The sequence below is a fragment of the Coloeus monedula genome (assembly GCF_965178545.1).
Source record: "Coloeus monedula genome assembly, chromosome: 12".
Taxonomy (NCBI): Eukaryota; Metazoa; Chordata; class Aves; order Passeriformes; family Corvidae; genus Coloeus; species Coloeus monedula.
In genome coordinates this window covers 16,165,927-16,189,373 of record NC_138792.1, presented here as the reverse complement: position 1 = coordinate 16,189,373, position 23,447 = coordinate 16,165,927, and the positions used below count along the sequence as shown (strand labels likewise).

The 23,447-nt window shown below is 39.2% G+C and overlaps 1 protein-coding gene across 1 annotated transcript in view; it reads left to right on the top strand.

Moving 5' to 3' along the window:
- PCDH11X (protocadherin 11 X-linked) overlaps nt 1-23,447 on the top strand; it is a gene marked incomplete at both ends in the record, with an annotated part of 390,090 nt that overhangs the window by 2,975 nt on the left and 363,668 nt on the right. Inside the window, 2 exons of the mRNA XM_082289139.1 lie at nt 17,777-17,824; nt 20,895-23,381. Of these exons, the coding sequence (XP_082145265.1) occupies nt 17,777-17,824; nt 20,895-23,381 (2,535 nt within the window). The remainder of the gene's footprint in view (nt 1-17,776; nt 17,825-20,894; nt 23,382-23,447) is intronic.

Here is a 23,447-nt window from a genome sequence, read left to right as displayed (position 1 = left end):
GGGTGACCTTATTGAGGCTTTTCGGTTCCTGAAGGGGCTGCAAGAGGGACTTTGGACGAGGCCTGGAGAGACAGGACAAGGGGGAATGGCTTTTTTCTGACAGAGAGTAGGTTTAAATTCGATATCGGGAATAAATTGTTCCCTTCAGGGTGGGGAAGCCCTGGCACAGGGTGCCCAGAGAAGCTGTGACTGTCCCTGGATCCCTGGAAGTGTCCAAGGTCAGGCTGGACACTGGGGCTTGGAGCAGCCTGGGACAGTGGGAGGTGTCCCTGCCCGTGGCAGGGGTGTGGAACCAGGTGATTTTTAAGGTCTCTTCCAACCCAAACCATTCCGTGGTTCTGTGATACTCAAAGATGCGTCACAGAGGAAGACTGGGGAGATGAAGAAAAAGGGAAGAGTGGGTAATGCTGAAATACCAGCAGGGAGGGTGACAGGCTCAGCAGGGTGGTGCTGCTTTCGCTTGCCTTTCCTCCCCAGCTGTGCTTTGTGTGCCTCATGCTGCTCTGGTTTTTGGTGTGTGCTCTGGAGATGCTGGGATCTTCTGACCTTTTATAGCAGCAAACACGTGGGGGGACCGCAGCACAGGAAACTGCTGTGCCTTCTGAGCAGGATGGGTCTAGCAGGGGTGACGTGGCACTGGGGAGAATTTTGGGAAGCACCAGCTACAAAACGGATGGGCAGGGCAGCTTGGAGGTGGCAGAGGAGTGGAAGATGCTAAGATGTGGAAATCACTTCAGAGAAACAGAAAAGCTGATGCTTTAGTGTGTGTGCTGCAACAGAGTGAAATGTGTTGTTCTGTATTTTGGCCAGAAAGTAATCAAAATTTGACAAACTGTGCAACGAAGAGAAAGTTTTTCAGTTGTACTTCGCTTTTGAAACAAATTTCGCCAAGATTTGCTTATTGCCTGTGAGAAGCCAGGCGTGTTTTGCCCGACTCTAGGTAGATAGAGACTTTTTCCATAACAAATTCTAACAAAGAGTAAACTTCTCCCTACGAACTCAGCTGAGTCGTTTGTAGGTATTTTCACATTTTCAGCAGCTCTGTAGCTCCTCGGGAAGGTAACAGCCATGTGTTACAGTATTTCCTCACTTTGGTACACTTACCTTACTGCCCCTCTCAAAGGGTGTGGAAAAGGTTGCATATATTTTTGTACTTGGTTTCTTCTGCAAACTAGATAAGAACTGATAAAGTCTTTAAACTAAATAACGTATTTTCATGGTTTTTTTCTTTTTTAATATCCTGACCCTCACTAAGACCCCTTAAAACAGTAGAAAACAAAACTTTGTATAAAATATATTCTTGCACTTTGGATTCAGTGGAAGCTTTGTAAAGCAGGATTTGATTTATTTAAAGCAAGACAGTGCTTTAATTACCACACTGATTAGCACTCCAGTATTTTTTTTTGCCTGCCTGCATTTTATCAAGGTGTACCTGAATAGAAAATGACTTCTTTATATGTAACTGATTCATGGCACTGCATCTTCGAAACTTTCTGGGTCTCTGACTTTCTCTACGCTGTTTGAAATACATGAACTCTAAAAAGGCAGCAGTTTTACTGTTAATAGAAAAGAGGAGACAGTCACGCAGAGCATCTTGCTGCTCCCCAAAGTTGCTGTGCAAGGCATTATAAAAGACTCTGTTTCTCTGCTGAGATGCCCCTAGGTGACCATAGAGGGAGTGACATTAAGGTTTCACATGATAAACAAGGTTTGCTGTGAACAAGGGGAAGAGGGAGAACTTAGATATTATTTAACAATAGGAGAAGATTCATTTAGAGTGGGAAATAGGTAGATTGGGGAAGAGGGTGGCATAACACTGATGGTAGGAGTTGGTAGAAGGCACAGCTAAGACAAGAAATGAATGGCCAGAAGGAAACCCAACCATTTTTATCTCATTGAGATAACTACTTTAAGTATAAATGGGAAATGATAGGGAAAAAGAGCTGGGCACTCAGAAGTAGTCTGTGAAAACAGTAGGATGCAAGAGCAAATTGTGAATTGAAACCTGAATAAACAGTGATTTCTGATTGGGGATAAATCTACAAATACCTGTGTTCTGGTTTAACCCTGGGGCAGCTCAGCTTCCAGGGCTTTGTTCACCTCTTCAGGGCAGTCCCATTGTTTACAGACTGACATAAAATGTACATTGTGTCAGGCAGTGCCACCATGGTGGTACAAATGCCTACATGCTGCTGTTGATTACACTGTTCCAGAACCCTTACATTTGAGCTCAAGGCAAGCTGATATTTAGTATAACCTGATTAATACACTTAATATTTATAGGTGTCACAGGCCTCTGCTTTGACTGCAAAGATTTTAGTGTGAAGCATTTCTTTGCTCTCTTAAATGTTAAAAAGGTGAGCTGGTTCAGAACAGGTTTTGAATAGAATTCCAGCTCAGAGTGCTTCCAAAAGGATTCATACAAGCACATGTTTTAAATAATATTTTTTAATTGATTGCTTAGCATTTCTTGTCAGCTAGGTATACCATGTACACTGAAGTTGTAGAGGTGCAACAGGAGCAGAGCATTTTCTTCTGTGAGCTCATGCTGTGTGCTAATGGTTTGTTCCTTGAATCTGGTACAGTTTTGGGGAAATTAGGCTGGTGTTACTGTTACAGTTCCATTCCTCTTACCTATTACGGTAATTTTGCTGTATTTACCTATCAGAAGCAGCTGATGCGTTCCTTCTAGAATCATACAATAATCTCTTTGTAGCTGTCAGTTCATACCTCTGTAATCTGACAAAATAGATTCCTGCTCAGTCTCACAACATGTCAGTCTTGCCTCTGATGAGGAGAGTTTCATCTTGCTGCTCTAGATCATCTTTGTGATGCCTTTCAATAGAAGATATCCCCTCCTTGCTGATACAGTTTGTCAATTCCATGACCCATGGAAGATGGAAATCACAGTTCTTCATCATGCTTCAAGCATCATATTTCATATTTGCAACTGGGTATTTCTGAGCCTCACAGCAGTGTTGGATCAAGTAACTCCTATCACTGTCAAGATCAGGAATGGAAGATGTGTTTTATGAAGAAATAAATCTAGGAAGGTAGTTGAAATTATAGACTGAGACTACATTTGTAGTTAAATGTGTATCAGAAAGTCATATTAATGACATCTTTGTTGATAATCCTGTTGGAAGCAGTGATACAAATCTGAAAGTCAAAAGCTGTGACAGTGGAGGAGGCCAACAACCTTTCTCTGGTCTGTTTGTGTTTCAGTGCTGCACCAGTACCACCTGTGGGGTTCAGTACATAGAGAAAAAAGGAGGACAGAGTGGTTAATGTCCCTGCAAACAGTGCACAGTGACACAGACTTCAGTTTTCTGCTCACCAGATCAACTTCACTGTCCCAAACACGAGCTGCTTGAACCTCTCCTTCCTGTCCTTTTTTGTGCTGCCACTCCTCCCGGTGGGAGCTGAGGCAGCCACCCTCCCTTTTACTCTCAAACCATGTTCCACAGCTTCTCGCACTGGAATTACTGGGGATTAAAGGAACGTGGATGATTCTTTGTGTGGGCTTCAGCAGCGTGAGAGGACAGGGAAGTGGTGTATTGGCCCTTTCAGTAGGTCACAGGAAACCTGGGGTGCTTCTTATCAACATCTGCATTCTGTGAAAAAACTGCTGACACAGAGCTTTTTTTCGGCATGTAAACAGATATTTATGAATATTGTCAGGACTTACTGAGTGTTGTAGTTAGACACTAATACAATTACAGAATTTCAACTTAATTTTTCCTTATTTTTCTACAAATCAAAAAGTATTTGTGAATTTATTTTAACCCTCTAATAGCGAAATATTCTTGCACTTTCTGATTTCTTTTTTTTATTAGCAACCCTTTCTAGAAATTGTTTAAGGGAAATATGGCTGAATTGTGGAATATGGCTATTCAAGATTCCAAGAATATTTGTTTTACCGATTTATATTTATTCAGGGAAATACATGATTCAGATAGGAGATTTCTTGACTTCCTCATCAGACCAGAATAATAACTTTATTATTATTATTATTATTATTATATAAATTATAAATTATATAAATATATATATTATATATAAATTATATATTATATAAATTATAAATGATTATTATAATTTCTCTCTTCTTATCGAGGAAACACTGGTTGTTCAGTGATATGTCAAGACTAATTGCCACAAAAATAAAATTACACTGATATTGATGTTACAGGTAACAATAGTACTTAGGTACCTAAAACAGAGAAATTATGTTCAACCAGATCCTAGATGTGGCAGTGCTTACAGACAAGGTGAAAATAAGATGCATGTTGAGAAAGCATTTGAGGGTTGTTTTTTTGGGTTTTTTTTTTTTTTGGTTGTTATGGGTTACTTTTCCTTCTCATTGTCATGTAGCTTAGACTAAGATTTTGAGTTTCTGCTTGGAGAGGGGGATGGTTTGTTTTTCTTACTTCACAATCCTCTGGAAAAATTCAAACCTCACCTGGATGTGATCATGTGCAGCTGCTTTATCAGAGGGGTTGGACCAGGTGATCTCCAGAGGTCCATTCCCACCCCACCCACTCTGTGAGTCCGTGGTCTCATCCCGCACAACTTTTCAGGACGGGCTGACTTCTACCCTCACTGGGATGTCTCAGATGGATTACCCTGCAGACGTTTGTGGGTCAGTACTGTTTCTCCTCACCCATTTGGTGTGCCACCATAGAAAGGGAAGTTAATGGATTTAGGGAGCTCAAAAATAGATTGAGGAAGTTTTTTTTTCTTTGGAGTTGTGCTCCAGTCAAGCTCTAAGGTCACTCTCTAGTGCTTCTAATTTAATAAATAGGGAGAGCTGGACATGTTGTCTTTCTAAGGTAATTTTTGGCTGCCCTTTAAAAGAGGGGTTTTTTTAGGACAGACAGTGATGCTGAGTACTTTTGTCCCAAATCCACAGTGGCAGTGGGGGAATTGGTCAGACCCAAAACATCTTTCCCTTTTTCATTTGCTGATAAAAGTGTTTTGGTTCTTCAGTTTTTTCACATGGATCCTCCTCCTGGGTGCTTTTCCACCCGAGATGTGGTTAATTACCAGCTGAAGATTTTGTGCATAATAAGTCTATTTTCATTATTTTATGCTGTAGTTGAAAATCCACCTTCTTCCAAATCCTCCACCCCATTTACCCATTTTTCTTGCTATCCAAAATATCAAAGTGTATGATTCTTTAGAGAAGGTTTTTTTGCTAGAATAAAAATATTGCTCAGTAGTAATTTGTCTGGAGAGATCTGAACAGACAAGTGGTCATCTGTGAACATTGTTTTGAAGAAGTCACTGGGTCTGAGCTTTAAAAGGGAAAACCAGCTGATTTGCATTCCTACAGCTGTGATTTAGTGTCTGTGAGGAGATAAAACTCTGCCTCTGACTGGTGGTAGTGAGTCAAGAGTCAAGGTAATTGCCTCTTGTTGGTTGATACAAGGCTCCTTTAGGGTGGTTTATGGCATTATTGCTGTAAAACTGTCAGGTTCCGTTATCCTGACGTCCCTTTGGGGATTGAATGAGGACTGGAGGAGAAAGTCTTGCTTCCAGGCACAGCGAGTTCAGTGAGTTAGGCTGAGGGACAAGTTGGTGTCTCTGTCTGCATTGGAGGCTCTGATTTTCTCACTAGCTGTCACGAAACAATAATATGTAACGTAGCATGTTTGGGAGTGGGGAGGATGATGGACTCAAGCTGCGAGGCACGAATCTGTCAAACGCAGAGCTCCGCTTCATCTGTCTTAGCTGAGCACTCTTTTGCTGATGTCCAGACGGATCAGTTCACTGCTTAGCACAGATGTGGGGATGCTTCCTGAGCACAAAAGGCTCAGGGTTTGTTTACACGCTCCATGTGTGTGGCAGCACAGAGAAAGGGACGTTTTCCCAGCAGACATCGAGAAAACAATTGTGTTACTCGTATGAAATTGCCAGTTACATGATCTATAATGCTCTCAACGGATAACCACAATAAAAGGGCTAAAATACCCCTTCTAAATGAAATTATACTTTGGTTTGCATAGATGCATGCTATTTCAAGCATGCAATGCCACGTGAAGTTACAAAAGGTAATGAAAGGGTACTCAGGACAGATTATGCTGCACCCTTAATCTTTCTCCTGCCTCAAAATCTACCATATTTTAAAGGTGTCACAGTTTTGTACATCACAAAGGAAAGAGGTAGGAGCCTTTTTCAAACGCTGTAGGAGTTACTGCCATGGTGCTGAGGCATTATTTTTACATATTCAGTGTCTTTATCTGTGATTAAAGATACTTCTCTTTGGCCCTTATTTTATCTTTAAAGAATGACCTGACACAGGTGTCTGAATTTCAGACCATTTATTCATAAATTATGTAATTGCATCTGCTTGATAAACTGGTCATCACCAATGTATCCAACAGGATTTAAACTTTTGTGGTAATTTTTATAGTTTAAAAATTTGTCACTAAACTCAAATCTTTTATTTAATAAGAACCTTATTACTAAAGTCAGCAATAGCTGTCACCATCCAAGCATGAAATATATTACATTTGAAGACCATTATTTTTTCAACCAAATTAAAAACAATTATCACAAATTCTATGAGAATATCAACTAATTGTTACTGCATGTACTGTAAAATTGTAAAAAAATCCATTGTAATTCTTGTTTCAGAATAATTTTGCAAGGTTTATTTGTTTCTGCTTCCTTTACTTATGGTAATGGATTCATCAATGCATGGCTTCCTTGTATTTTGGGTGGCTGTCATGAGAAACCACAAATTAGGTTTCCAGCAGATCCTAGTATTATTCTGATAATTAAAAATTCCAACTTATTAAGGAATAGCTGTCTTTTTTCACATGTACTTATGAGGTTATCAAAAAATTCTACTATTTTCAAAGTGCTGAGTGAAGAAAAGAACAAAAAAGGTGAATTTTAATTGCAAAAGATTTTTCTTTTGTCCAGCTCACTTTTCTAAGACCTCTTCTTTTGGGAGGGGTGAAGATTTGAAGATTTCCAATTTTTAGGATATATTTTGAAAATAGGAGAAGTTGTTTCAGTTTTTCCTGGTTTAAGTTGTCGTAAAATACACAATTAAAATATTAAAGTAGCTTTTATGATAATAATGTGTTCTTGATTTTCATTTTACTTTTAGCTTTCTAATATTGGATTTTAGTAATAAATATTTAAATAATCCTAGCTAGTTCTCCCCCAAATACACTGTATATAATACTTTCTTTCCTTTCAGGGGGAAAGAGCTATCAAAGAATATATTTAAATCAAGTGTCAGCTATGGTTCATGGCACTTGACTGCATTAGTACAGTTATTTTTATTCCTGAAATAAAGGTGTATTGCAAAATAATTTATATTCTCTAACCCAGAAACATAATTGGCCTGAACACTTAAGTCCCATAGAGCTTTTGAAGCTGGGACATGTAGCAAAGACTATTTCAGACAATTCTGAAGAAACAAAAAGAAACATTGCTAAAAGGAATGAATTCTGAGTCATCAGCTGTCAGTATTGAAATACATTTTTCTCTCATTGTGCTGTAATTGCTGGCTCTATTAATGTGATGTATTCTTGCTTCAGTTATTGCTGATGTTCCAAAGTTGAATAATTGTAGTTTTTTCTCTGCTTTTTCAAAAAAATTGACGTTTTCTGGGGTTTTTTTCTTTTCTTTTGAGTCAGGATATTCCTCTGTGCTTTTCAGACTGGGATATTATGTGGATTTTTCACTGTGAGAATACATTTTCCACTTCATTTTAACCCCAGCCATATAATTTTTATCCTCATTTCCATTAGGGATTTTTCAAGATAATTTGTTGCAGCAGACTTAAAGGTATAAACAAATGAGTAACTTCTATATTGTTCCTCATCCTGTTTCCCATCTAGTATCAAAAATAGTACTCTGGCACTTATATATATGTTTTTGTGAATTGGACTTCGTTGGGAAAGCCAAGAAATATTGTGAATACCATAATTTGAAAGTCAGTCTTAAAAATAGACCCTAGAACACTGATAGAACTTTCCTGCTTTCCAGTGTAGCCCACTTTTTATTGTCTCACATAAATGAAGTATTCGTCCATGGTGAATATCCAAGATACTTACTATGCTTGTACAGTATCACAACTTGAATGAGTTCCTTGAAGTTTCCAGATTACCTGCTTCTCTGTAAGATTCTACATCAATGCTTATTTTTAGACTCTGAGGTATTTCAGTAGTCATCCCTCCCTCATAAAAACCTGCCATCTGAATAATTCAAACCTTCAACTGCCAGCATCCTCCAGAGCTCCAGAAGCTCCGTGTCTAAGTGGACCTTTGGCAAGGCTAAAGAGAAGAACCTGTTAGTGTGTGTTTTAATATCTGTTTTAATATCTCCTGCTGATAGTTTTATTATTCGTGTTTTGAAGTGCATTACGTTAAAATGTTACGACCTTTCTGGACACCTTCATTTATCATCTGAGCAGGACTTTGGTCTTTTCAGTCTTTGCTTGTTGCTGTTTTCAAAGTCTGCGGCTTCCTCACAAGGGGAAGAGGAGGCGCAGGCACAGATCTCTGGGCCTGACCTAAGGATGGCCTTGCAGGATGAGAATGAGTTTCCTCTGATCTTGTATCGGTCTCCAACATTTGAAATCAGATGCCTGGGAGAGATTGTAAGAACAGCACCAGCATATTTTCCCAAGCTGTTCCTGAGCTTCTGCTGATGCATCACTGCCAGTTTGAGGCTCACAGATTTCTTGCCCAGCAGTGGTGATTCTGATAGGCTTGACTGTCTGGGTTTTTGTTGGTTTTTATTTTTTATTTTTTTTTAATATGTGCAGTTTTTCCAGAGGTATTTTGAACCTATTTGTAAAAATTCTAAATTTTAAAATTTTATTGTTCAGAATATTGGCAAAGTTTTAGATACTACGATGTGTGACGATCACTTGTTTTAATTTCTGCTTACATCAGTCCACTGGTGGCATTCTTATACTATGAAAACAGCCCTGTCTGTGAAATGTGTTTTGGATGCAGGGATAAAAGAATTGAACTTCGTTACTTAACTTAAAAATGTATACAGTTTTACAGCCTCATGGGGGAGATCAGAAACTGGGCAAAGACATTCTCCACAAATATGCTTGCCCATTGCATTATATTAAGTAGAAATAAAATTAATTTGGTTTATATTTAAAATGTGTATATGCTTGAGCTAAAAGGGGAGTAAAGGTTGGACATACAAAACTTGTTCTGCTATGCAGTGGCAGAAAACTTTGCACTACGAAGGAATATGGTTTTCTCCTAAGTTTTCCTGTGTTAAGGAATTGGAGGAACAGTCAAGCCTTTTTCAGAAGTGAATTTGCCTTTGTGGAATTAAAACCTGTGTGGTTTTATCCTTCCACATTATTTGTTAACTTTAATGGCAACTTCAAAATTATTTGATGATGGTGTGTATGATTCAGGGCTCCAGCTGGCTGAAAATCTCTGTCCCAGGCTTGAAACCTTTCAGTCAATGGTGTGTCTGTGGCTGTTGAAATCCTATCTTAACATCCAGAGGGCTGGAAGAAGTGGTAAAACCATCAGTCTCCTCATCACTCTTGTAATATTCAGATAATACTGAAATAGTTCCTGCAAACAGGAGTGAAGTCTTTCAGAATCTATTTTGAATATTGTTTTAAGGTTTAACTGCACATTTGTCACAGCACAGCATATGCTTCAGGCTACTGAATTTCACAAGCAAGGTAGCAAAGAAAATTCCTTTTTTGTTACTCATTGCCTCTAACAAAGACCTGACTAACAGTTATCCACAGTGGATTTTTTTTCCCTTTTTATTTTTTTTTTTCTTTGTATACTTGCGAGTAGAATAAGTTTATCCATCAGGAAAGGTTTTAGTAGCTTATATTATGTTGATCAGGAGCTTCTGCCATGATTTGCATTTGAAATATTGAGCATCACTGTAGATCAGGAGACAGAAGTTCCTGCTGCAGTGCTGTGTGCACCTGGATCTGGCATCACTGAAAGCTAAAGAGGTGCTTTACTCTCAGTATTACTGTGGAATGATGGGTTGGCTTTTCTTGCTGGGCAGCTGTTGGAACTAATCAGATTATGCCTAAGAGCATAATAAGGAAAAACTTTAATAATGCTTAGCACTCTTGGAAGCTCTGTGGCTTCAGCTGTCACACTCACTTTCAGTAATTTAGGTTTGCTGTTTTGTTAAAAGCCATAACGCTGGATTTCAAAACAGATTTCACTTAATTTTACATTTCACAATGGGTGCTTCCACATATAACCACAGTAGGCCTCTTCTTGTGTTACCAGTTAAAGTTAATTGAGTGTGGAAGCAGAGCTTTGACTCTGTAGGTAGAGTGCATAAAAAATATAGTTTGATGGTGTCACCTGAGGATATGAAGATAGTGCTCTATATTGTGAATCCACGTAACAACAGAAACCTATTTTATTGTAGTGAGCAGATTTCTGTGAGCAAGTTGACTCAATCCTGTCTTGGAGAGTACTTGTTTTGTTTCTTCCAGTGTCTGTGAACCTGATGTCTAATGACAGATGTAGTATTTGGTAGAACATCCTAGGCATGTTCTAAAAATAGTAACATGCCCAACTAAATTTTTGACTTCAGAATCAACTCTGTGTTTAGCTCACTGCTTTGTAAACATAATAAACTGAATTTTTGTTCATAGCTTAATACCTTAATATGCAAGAATCCTAGCAATATGCTAAACCCCTTAAGATAAAGAAATAGAAAGTAATTAAGTGGACAAATCAAGGTATAGATGAAGGCTTTGTGTATAAGTTGAAAATTGTTTAAAGACTGTTTAAGGTAAATTGTTTGAGCTGTGCTTTATTTTCCATGCTAATGGTCATTTTCCCAGATGATGGACACAAGTTAATATATTTTGCTGGATTTCAGGATGAAATATTTTAATGGTTTTGGTTTGGTAGATTTGGTTGTTTACATCATGTTTTTAGAATATGAAGGCTAAACTTCACATTGAATTATTCAGAGCATGTTACCATCCCCAGAGGTTGCTTTCTCCCAGGCCTTTTCCTGGTTCCAACCTGCGTGTGGCTGGCAGATGCTGTCTTTGCTAGCAAGTGTCTCAAAGCTGGATGAAGGCTCTGGGCACTGTGCTGGGTGTTTGACCGGGGCTTATGATCAGAGTGGAGCAGTTGGGAGGAGTCCGGGGGAAGTTTTCACTTCTTGTTTGCCACCCTGACGCCTTCCTGGCTGAAACCCCGAAGCTGTTCACATTTTTCACAGAGGAAGAGGCCTCAGGTCCAATTTTTGTGTGTGCCTATTACGGAGTTTTACTGTACCACAAACAATATGTGAGCTGTTGTTTGGGAACATCTGTTTTAGGACAGTGATTGAATTCACCTCAGGAAAGTACTTCACGTGGACCCAGACCTGGGAAAGCTTGGTTTTTCCCTTTTATTTGTGTTGTATGAGTTACTGGGCAGAGATGGCTTCGCCTAACTTTGTTTAATTTGCTTTTTCCAGAATAGCAGAGTTTGTGAGAGGGCAGTCACGTTGCTAAATAACTCCTGAGCTTTTACTTACTCTGGCACTAACCTTGCTGTGGACGTACACCCATCACTCACTTCACTCCTAGCGTTAACTGCTCCGCGTTCTTCCCCATCAGCTGTGGGAGGGTTTGTCTCAGTTCACAATTTATTGGAGGATTCACGCTACCTGGTGAGACTAAGCTAGATCTTTGCAACAGGAGATGGGTATTATATTTACCTTTTCAAGCTGGTGTTCTTCATGCTTAAATATTGGCTTATGTGTTCTGTGGTCTTACGTTTTTCTTTGATTATTTTTTTTCCTTTTGAAGGAAAAATCCCTGCCCATTAGCCATAATCTTTAGTGTATATTCATGACTGAACTGCTATTAGGGAATATAAACAGTGAACAGAAATTGAGCAGAAAAGCTGGAGGGGAATGATGGGTGTTTGGTGTTTCCCTTGTAAACATGCCATTCCAATATTTTAAATTTATTTTCTTGCTTGCAAATCAGTTTTATCAATTCCATCTCTGATTTTAAGACCGAGAAGTAGTTCAAGTGTGTTCAATTAGAGTGAAATTGGAATTTTATTTTTGTGTTTAGAAGGGAATATATTCTTGAGTAAAACTATATATTGAAGTATAAATCAAATACACTTTTAAGATTTTTGATCCCAAACTCACAGGGAAGCATTTTCTCGGAATATAACTCATTAACTGGAAGCTCAGAACAATTTATTTGCTAGAACTTTCAATACACACAGGTAGCAAGAGATTTCTTTTCGAAATTGACTTTCAGACTCGAGTTGCTGCCTTACAGTAAGGAAATGTTTCTTCTTTTTTATCTTGCACTTGTTCTAGTGAGTCAGATAAATAGGAGTCAACTGGAGGAGGAAGAATTTCTCTTCCTGAGAAACCTAGCACCAGAAAATACATTTTTGGTTTATCCCCTACTCTTCTTGATCAGTATGGTGAAAAGAGTTTTATTCACTGAGTTTCAGAACTCGGTGTCTCTGGAATATTTTTAGTAGTGTCACTCTGTATGTCTTCTCAGCTGCTGTCTCCCATTTATTACTCTGAAATTGCAGTATTATTTATTGTCTTCCCATGTGCACTGAAGTGGCATCTTGCACTTGCATACGTCACCTACTTTTACAGTTTAATGTGGGAATCTCACTGTTATTCTCTGAGAGTAATAAAAAAAGGATAAGTTTTCATTCCTCGAAGAAGTATAGCTTTATTTCTTTCAAAAGCAAAACTGATCCTGTGGCATTTAAATGTCACACACATATACTCCTTCTTATTTTGATTTTTACAAAACTCTGCAGAGTGGAGGCCTTGAGAGAGGCTTATGATCAGGTCATTTCTGCAGTATTTGTGACAGGTCTAGAATTCCAAAAGGCTGCTTGTGGAAGCTGGGGGAAATCTGTTCCAAGTGGAGGATGTAAACTCTTTTCTGCTAGAGTGTTTTTCTTCTCATCCTGTTATATTTTTGCCCACATGGGTTATGAACTTTCTCCATTAAGACTGGATTTTTTAATCAACATTCATAGAGCAGTGACACATGGACATTAAAGTGCCATGCCTGCACATGAAAGAATGTCCTTGTGTTTTCTGGAAGTGCGGGGGGTTCCGTGTATGTAAGAGATGCTCCTGATATTCAGATGAAAGTTTTGTCAGCAATTTTTCCTAGAAATGTAAGCATAAAGGGAAGATACTGTGATTTTGCTTCCAGCTGAACTTTAGTTTTGGAAGGGTCTTAGGTCAAAGAAGATAATCATGCTAAACAACTTGCTGGAAAAGCAACAACATCAGAGGTTAGAATATGGGTTTGTCTTAATGAAGGTGCCATGTGTTTAAAGATAACATAGACTTTGAATTTGTGTGCATGTATGTGTAAGAGGGAATGAGATTAATTTAATGAAATGCATTTTTAATTTAATTAATGTTGATCTGCAAATATTTGGGCTCCTTTTCAACAAAGCACGAGGATTTCAGTCTGTTTTATATTTTGTTATCCCATTTGCCACAAACCGAATCCTCATGTACCCATGACCGCCAGTTTCCACTGAAATCGCTGCAAGCTGGGGATGCTGCACAGCCCCTGCTTTGGAGCAAAGGAATTTTCAGAACTGTCTGGGCTGTTTGTGTTTTCTGGTGTACAAGTGGCTGTCAGTTTGAATCCCCTCTGCCTGGCAGTGCTGATGTGCTCACGGAGCAGGTCGTGAGCGGGAGGGCACAGCGGGTTCACCCCGCGCCAACACCGGCAGCGCTCCCCCCAAGCTCCAAATGTGCCACTGGGAGCTGAGACACTGCCTTTGGCTGTTGAGGCAAAATGAGGTTGTGATTTAGGAGCTGTTCTGAGCAGCAGTGCAGAATTGTTAGTGCTTCCCTCCAAAGGCACAGTGCTGCGTTGGAGGCTTGTACTCATTTATTTCTCTTTCTCGCAGGTCCTCGGTTCTGTGCCTGTTCTCAGCTAGGAAATAGAGCAAATATGTAACTGTCACCTTGTATAATGCAAATATCAAAATTCACTTGTTGGATGTATTGTTGCCTGATATAAATCCTAATTTTTTTTTTTTTTTCCTTCATTATATATCTATAGTGAGACTCCAAAGGCAGAAACATACTGAAAGGCAAGTCAGACGTCTGGAGCTTTATCATGGGAATTCAGAGCAAAGCTCAAACATGTTTAATACCTTAATCTGAATATCCTCAGGGTGTTGAAAATGTAGCTTTTTGTTCAGTAGGATGTCTGTGAATATTTCTGAACAACTATAATGGAGGAGATTAAGAGGGGAGGTTGCCTCCCTGGTTGTTACCTGCAGCTGTTGACCTCCCTTGTTTTGGTAAAAGTGTCTCTAAATGAAAGAACTTTGCTTGAAGTTTAAAACTCTAAAGTCTAGCTCCCAAAGTTATGTTATAATGCTTGGTTTTTAAAGTTCAAAGTTCTGAAGTTTAATTTCAAACATGATTGTTAACTCAGAAATGGCTGCCTTTTTCAGACCAGCTACAAACTTTGGACAATTGATAAAAGTGTCTCTGTACTTCAGTTTCTTTAGTTAGTGTACAACTATTTGTGTAGCAGGAGTATTGTGAACATAAATTCCTTGCAGTTTTGTGGTGCAGCTGCGTATTTTTCTGAAATATGTAATTGTATGTCTACAGTGAAAGACCCCTCAAGTAATGGCCCAGTTCCTTGAAAGCCATTTCTTGGTAATTTTGTGTCCTGTTAATGCAGCAGTCTCGGTTCACCATTACTCCCACCCTAGTTTGTAGAGGTGGATGAAGTGAATTTCTATTAAAAGAAAATATACAGGTTTCTGTTTTGCTTTAGGTTTTGGTTTTGTTTGTTTGGTTTTTAAAATTTTCATCCGTGTTTGAAAAGATAAATTAGATTTAATTAGGAACCCACAAACAATTCAACTTGAAACAACATTTCAAAGGCCAAAGATGTGCTATAGAAAGAGAGTTATTCATGAAATCTGGTGCAGTCTTGAAAATGTGAAGTGTATGTGGGTTGCCAATTTCCAGCTCCTCCTGTTCTCTCCCTTGTAAAGCTTGTAGTTAAAAATATTAACACTTTTAAAGTATGGAGTTTCAGGCTTGCTTAAAGTGTAGACTGAAGAAATAAGGCCAGCAAAAAAAAAGTAAATAAATTAAAAATATAGTTTTCCCTGTCTCTGATTGTTTCTCCTCAGTGGAGGTGAACATGATCCAATAAACATGGTCTGACAATTGAATGCCAAGAGCTGAGTAGGATGAAAAACTGTTCCATCTCAGAAAAAAATATGCCTATCTCATATCTATCTATCTTAGAAAATAAAGTTGACAATGTTTAGAACCTGAAAGATTGAAAAAGGCTCCTTACAAAAGGGACCAAGTATTCCAAAAAAGTTTAAGGAGACTCCAGCAATGCAATTCTTAGGACTGTTTAAGTGTTGTTGTAGCAACATTAAATTTAACATTAAATTTATATTTCCAACGAAGTAATTTCCTGTAAATTAGGGTAAACCTCCTAGACTTTTATTTTTTCTTTTCTTTTTCAGAAAATCAGTATTAAATGTATTGATTGTCCTCATTTTGATTCCATGTTGTACTTTTTACCTTCCTTTCCAGCATAAGATAGTTCATTATTGTCCTTGTGTTCTATTGATCCCATCCACAGCGTTGTGCTTGCTGCCTGCTTCATGGGACAAGAGCTGCTTTGTGTGTGGCTGTGTATCTGGAGAGGAAATTTTGGCAGCGTTTTCCATTTATAGGAGCTCTTATGTAATTGGAGGAGGAAAAGTAGCAAGTTATGGTGTAGACATAGCTAATAATATGATGTCCTCAACTTTTATGTAGGAATGGAGCTAATTAGGATTCTGAATGCCGAAAATGCACTTCAGGTTTATGCATAATTGGCTGCTTCCAAGTCCTGTTTCTACTGTGGTTCTGAACCTGAAAGTTCAGTTTATTCCAAGCTAAACTTTTTTCTTGCTTCGAAGGAAACCAATGGAAACAGTGCCTGACACTGACAGAAAACCATAAATTGAACAAAAGTCTTAAGAATTTTGGCCTACAAATTAAAAGGCTGCATTGCTTTGACAAAGAGAGTGTTTCAAATCTGTAAGCAACTCTGCATCTGCTGAGGTCTGCATTATAAAAAACTTCTTACCTTTGTAATGTCATTTTTCTCCTTTGAAGTTCTCCCATTCAGTTCATAAGGTAACTGCTGGTACTAATGACACTTATTTCCAGTAACTTTGGGTTGTAAGCTGTGGGATGTCATGAGAGGAGTGACTGTGGAGTCTTTAAGCAGGACAGCTGTCCAACAAATGGTAATTTTCTAGAATGTATGGACAGCAAATTGCACACTGTGTGAGTAATAGCAGACAAGGGGCCTTTATGAGAGCTGCACACTTAGGGTGGTTTGGATCTGAGTGCATTCATATGCACCCATTATAGACACATAGATCCATTATTGCCTACCATGTGGAATATTTTGTGTTTAAGGCTTTAACTTGGCTTTGGCAATTCACAATTTCACAACCAAAGTAGCACCTTTGAAAGAAAAATGCAAGTTTAGTTTTCAGCTTTTATAGAAAAAGTTGTCCACCGTGTAACTGTGGTCTGTTTTTCTGCACTAAGAACTGAAGTTGTGCTGCTGTACTCTCTCCTTTGCTGATAGCACAGTTACAGAGCAGTTCTGTATGTCTTGACAAAAACAGGCAAGGAAGAAGTGTCTGGGACCCATCTTGTAGTTCTGCAGAAGACCTGCAAAGATTGTGTTGTTCCATGTGAAATAATCAGCAGTTAGCAAACCTGCATTATTTTCTGGACTTTCTGAAAAGATTTTAAGGTCCTCTGGACTCAAAACTACTTTCCAACCAAAGGTTTTTAATTAAGTGGTTACTTTAATGAATTACTGATTTACTTTCTGATGAGAAGCCAATCTTTTAATCGTTTTATTTTTCTTCCTTTTTTTTTTTTTTTAATAGGATTGTTAACATGTGATAAATGTGTACTTCTAGTGTGTTGCAATAGCCATTGAACTGAGTTAGTCTAGAATATTAGTAAAAGTTTGAGCTGTGCATGTAGTCTGGCCCTTGACTTCTGTTTAGAATTCAGTTGAGCCAAAGACATCACTTGATGTGTTTGTCATTTACAGTGCATGGAGTATGGATAACAAGTGTAGGGTGAAGCTGTAGACACAAAACAATGAGCTGTCTTTGCTCCTGTGGCTTTCTCTGGAGGTTCAGAATCCTCTTTTGAATGAAGATTGAGGACAGTGTTGATCTCCCCTTTGTCAGCTAACAATGGATCCTTGTTACGCACAATTACATAATTTTTATGTTTTAAGGAATGATCACTGGTAGCCTCTCTTAATGTGAGTACTTTGTATCACAAGCAGTTGGGTTTGTATCGTTATTTAGCACAATATTCTTTCCCTTCCCCACTTCTTTGAGAAATTCCTGCCTTCTGCCAACTTACTGGTCTGCAAGTGTAAGTCCATAGGACGTTCTGAACACATTGGAGCGTGTCTGTTCCCAGCATTAACCAGAAGCTGGTCTGTTTTCCCATTCTTCCCAACAATGTCCAGGCAGTCAGTACCCCACAGATTTAACAGGGTCCTGGGATGAAATGCTGTGATACTGCCATATCTGTGTGTAGACTTTTGGTGCACTTTGTTACATCCAGCCCTGTCTGTAACACTTAGAAGCTGCTCTAGCAGATCACACTACGTGTCCGTGTGTCATTGATTATGTATTTATGAAACCACCTAAATGCTGCAATTTTTAAAATACTCTCTAATTTTTTATTCACATGACAGCCCAAAACAGCTCCGAAAAGGACATTTGGATCCATTACAAATGACCAGGTAAATATACAGTAGGGAGTGTTCAACATGAAAGTTGCATTATTTGAGAGACTGTGTGCATAAATCCATGGAAAAGGATGTTATGAAAATTGAATAAGGTAACAGAGCTTCTTACTGCCCTGATAAAGGATCTGGTTAGCAGGGTCAGAACATCTTCAAAGCTAATCCAGTCTCTGAGATAGGCATAACCTTGGTTTACCTCCTATAGTTAGTGTTTAAACAGTATTTTTAAATTTAAAAAGTCAATCGCTCTTATTTCTCACCCCCATTCTTCTGGGGTAGAGATATTGATGCAGCAAATTATTTATACCAGCCATTTTAATGGCCAAAGGTACTCTGGAACTGTTAATTATCTGTTATGCTTTTCCTATGGATTGGTGCCCTCCCCAGTGTGCACAAATCCTTCAGGACACTGGGATAATGTGGTGACTGAGGCACAGTTCAGTCCAAATTGAAATCTGACCCTAATGGAAATTTTATCTTCACAGTCCTAATGATGGTAAAGCCATTTACTTCAACATCAATAAATTAATCCTGAAGGTTTTTCGTCATATTTCTCATTTTAGCTCTCAATGTCTTTGCTCATAATGGAGAGAATTAGATATTTATAATCTTAAAAATATATTTCTTGCATGTTTCATCTTTTTTTTTGAATGTTTAGAATGTGAGAACTGTCTGTTCTTAGAAAATGAGTTTGTTAATTTGCAGCATGTCACACCTAACCTTATCTCTTAAACAACGTGAAATAGTGTTGCTAGAACTAAGAGACTTCTACTTCTCTGTAATGGTTTTTCTGTGGTTTAAAAAGATGTCTAAACCTGTAATGAATAAGAAGAAATAGACATGGATAATATTTCTTTCCACAGAAAATTATTCAAGCATTAATAATGAACTTGGAAGTGATCTTTGCATTCTTTGGTGTTCTCTAGTCACTCACTGCTGGTGATGGGGAGCTAAAGCACCATATTTTATATCAAACTCATATGCTGTGATGAAAAACCCCTCTCCCATACTTGATAAGAAAAGCAGAGATGGGCACACACATGAGCAGCCACGTGAATTCAAAGTCTGTGTGAAGTTCTTGTTGTAGTTGTGGGATCTAATGACAGAATAATCAGTGCCCATCTGTCAACTTGTGTGCAAATAGAGAAGTAAAGAGAGCTGACAGGTTGCTTTTACTCTGGCTTCTGTTACTTACTTTCCTCTGGAATCTATGTTAAAGCACAGAATATATAATTTATAATTTCCTAGTAATTATGAAATTTATTGCAAATAACTGCTAGCCAGATTGAATACGAAGAGGAAACTCTTGCTCTGCTTCCTATCAACATAGAATTACCAGTCTAAAATTTACCCTAATTGGTTCAAAATATATATCTTGATTTAGAAACAATTTGCAGGTCTTACATTTTCATGCCTTCTGCTAAAGAAGCCAAATCTGTATTTGTTCTATTGCTTCAAAATGTGTTCCAGTTTACTTTGTATTGTCCCCAGTTGTAACTTAATGTTGTCACAAATGCTGTGCAAGTGGCACAGTAATTTTGGATATGTGGATGAATAGTTCTGTCCCATGAAATAAAAGATTGCTTATGTAGGGTCAAAATCGGGCTTTGAGGAAACAAATCAATGAAAGAGTCCAGCCTCACCCAGGAGTGTATAGAAGCTCTAAATGCAGTCAGTTAACGATGGGTAGCAAGATACAGGGAGTACAAATCTTTTGCAACTAATGAGAAATGAGGAACCTTGAACACTGGGAACATTTTCTTTTGCTTTCTTCTGGAGTGTCTCAAACCAGCTTAGAACACAACTGAACCCGGTCCGGTGGAAGGTGTCCCTGCCTCTGGCAAGGGCTTGGAATGAGAGGATCTTTAAGGTCCCCTCCAGCCTAAACCATTCTGTGATTCCGTGGCAGTTACCTGAGTGAGGGTGAAAGATGAGCAGAGTAAGCAGAGAAGGAACAGTTGTTCATTATTACAAATAGGACACATAAAAAGAAAGTCCTAATTAGTCCACAGTTTTATTTTTGCCTTCTCTTTTCTGGTCATCCCATGCATTCAGCATCAGCCATCTGCCTTCTAGCCCTGCCCTTATGGAAGATGTGGCTGGAAAACTGCCTTTACATCATTCCTCTAAGTGGTGAGATAAGAGAAAAGAGGGTAATTACAATATTCTTAATTCCTGTTTGTCTGAAGAGACAGCAGAAGAGAGAGGGAATGTAGTTCTAGATTCCAATATTTATTTTAGCAGGTTTGTCAGCACTAGTGTTTTTTAAAAAGCTGTGTTTGTGCAATATATGGAGCATTTTGGTACCGTTCCAGAGATGTTCAACAAATCCCATGAAAAATATTGATCATTTTCGAATTGATCTCGCAGTTCTGTGATTTTCTTTTTGGAATGAAAATAGATCTTTTTTCACTGGGATTGTACTTTCACTACAAATATAAAACATACAGTGATGAATGCAGGAATATTTTTAATGAGTTTTTAAATATATTTCTCATGAACTCTTACGATTTAGTTTTGCCTGTATCATCAGACACCTGAATTATGTAATAAGCACTTTTTCAGTGATGGTGTTGGGTTTTTTTTATGCTAATGGTTTCAGATCATGTCCAAAGTTGCTCCACAAACAGAAATAATCCCTTTTTCTTTGATGGTTTCCTTGAAATTGAATATTGGTATAGGTCCCCCAGTGACTGAACTTTGGCTTCATTCCTCATTTCCACACTCACTCATACAATAGAAAATCTGAATCACATCTGTCCAGGAATTTAATAACTTTTCTTTAGAAATAGAGAATCTGGATGAAAAAAATCACTATCACTCCCACATTTCCTCTTTAGTTTCTAGAGTATCTGTTTATTGCTGTGTTGGCTCTGGAGCTTTCTTAAGTTTCTGGAGCTTGAAGCAAAATCAGATGTTGAAAAATAAAGATAAATATAAAAATGTATATTCCTGTATAGAGTATATGTATAAATATATATTCCATGACAGTTTCAGAAAAATAATGTGGTTCTTTTCTGTTTAAATACACTGTCAAGCTAAAGTGTGTTCTTTCTGTGTCTTGTAGGGTCAAAATGTATTTGGTCTTGACATAACTGAGACACCTGAGGGAGATAAGTGGCCTCAACTGATTGTCCAGCAGATCCTGGATAGGGAGCAGAAGGACACCTATGTGATGAAAATCAAAGTTGAGGATGGTGGGAGCCCCCCGAGGTCCAGCACTGCCATCCTGCAGGTCACAGTGACCGATGTCAACGACAACCGCCCGGTGTTCAAAGAGAACGACATCGAGGTCAGCGTGCCAGAAAACGCCCCAGTGGGCACCTCTGTCTCCCAGCTCCACGCCACCGACGCAGACCTGGGCTCAAATGCACAGATCCACTTCTATTTCAGCAATCAGATCTCCAGCCTGGCCAAAAGGCTCTTTGCCATTGATAACACCACTGGCCTCATCACCATCAGGGAACCACTGGACAGGGAGGAATCTCCTGTGCACAAATTAACTGTTTTGGCAAGCGATGGCAGCTCAACGCCATCAAGAGCAACAGTGACTGTTAATGTCACAGATATTAATGACAATGTCCCATCTATAGACACGAGGTACATCATCAATCCGGTGAATGGGACAGTGCTTTTGTCTGAGAAGGCTCCCCTTAATACAAAAATTGCATTGATAACAGTGATGGACAAGGACGCTGATCAGAATGGGAAAGTTACCTGTTTTACAGACCACGATGTCCCTTTCAGGCTAAAACCAGTGTTTGATAATCAGTTTCTCCTGGAGACAGCCACGTTTCTAGACTATGAAGCGACACGGGAATATGCCATCAAAATTGTGGCTTCGGATTCGGGGAAGCCTCCCTTAAATCAGTCTGCAATGCTCCTGATCAAAATTAAAGATGAAAATGACAATGCCCCAGTTTTCACACAGCCTATCATAGGTCTTTCCATCCCTGAAAACAACGCTCCTGGTACTCAGCTAACCAAGATCAGTGCTACGGATGCCGACAGCGGGCGGAATGCTGAGATCAGCTACATCCTGGGTTCCGATGCGCCCCCAATATTCAACCTGGACCGCCGTACAGGCATCCTGACAGCAGTGAGAAAGCTGGACAGAGAAAAGCAAGACAGGTACTCTTTCACTGTGCTGGCTAAGGATAATGGGATGCCACCTTTGCAGACCAATGCTACCGTGACGGTGTCGGTGCTGGACCAGAATGATAACAGCCCTGCTTTCACACATAATGAATATAATTTCTATGTGCCAGAAAACCTGCCCATGTATGGCACAGTGGGGCTTATCACAGTTACGGATGCTGATGCGGGAGACAACGCTGCGGTCACTCTCTCTATCTTAAATGGTAGAGATAATTTCATTATAGATCCACTTACTGGTGTAATAAGACCTAATATAACCTTTGATAGGGAGCAGCAGGGGTCATACACTTTCCAGGTGAAAGCAGTGGATGGAGGAAGACTGCAGCGTTCCTCAACTGCCAAAGTGACCATCAATGTTGTTGATGTAAATGATAACAGGCCTGTTTTTGTTATTCCCTCATCTAATTATTCCTATGAGTTGGTCCCAACGTCAGCCAGCCCAGGTTCTGTAGTTACTAAAGTCTTTGCAGTTGATAATGACACGGGAATGAACGCAGAGCTCCGCTATAGCATCATAGGTGGGAACTCCAGGGGCTTGTTTACCATTGACCAATTAACAGGCAATATTACTTTGAAAGAGAAGGTGATTACATCAGATCATGGCTTGCACAGACTGGTGATCAAAGTGAATGACCTGGGACAGCCGGAGTCTCTTTACACGATAGCTCTTGTGCACTTGTTTGTGAACGAGACGGTCACCAACAGCTCCTATGTGCAAGAGTTGGTGCGTAGGAATATGGAAACTCCAGTTGGCCAGAACATTGGGGATGGTGAGATAACCCCACAGACCAATGATTATGTCAAGATCATCATTGCCATTATTGCAGGCACCATGACAGTTATTCTGGTAATTTTTGTTACCGCTTTAGTCCGGTGCCGCCAGACGCCCAGGCACAAGGTTGTCCAAAAAAATAAGCAGAGTGGTGAATGGGTTTCCCCCAACCAAGAGAATAGGCAGATCAAGAAAAAGAAGAAGAAGAAGAAGCGCTCTCCAAAAAGTCTCCTCCTCAACTTTGTGACTATTGAAGAATCTAAGCCTGATGACCCTGGCCACGAGCACATAAATGGCACTTTAGACATTCCCGTAGAGCTAGAAGAACAGACTATGGGAAAGTATAACTGGGCCACCACACCAACCACATTTAAACCTGATAGCCCAGACTTAGCAAAGCACTACAAGTCTGCTTCTCCGCAGCCTACCTTTCAAATTAAACCTGAGACTCCTGTACCCCCCAAGAAGCACCATGTCATTCAGGAATTGCCTCTAGATAACACCTTTGTGGTGGGCTGTGACTCACTTTCCAAGTGTTCATCCAGCAGCTCGGACCCTTACAGTGTTTCTGAATGCAGCTGTCAAGGAGGCTTCAAGACCCCAGGCCCCATACACACCAGACAGGTAATGGAATTTTAAGGTGCTTTCTTCCTTCTTCCCTCCTTACTTTGCCAATCCTATAACTCTAGT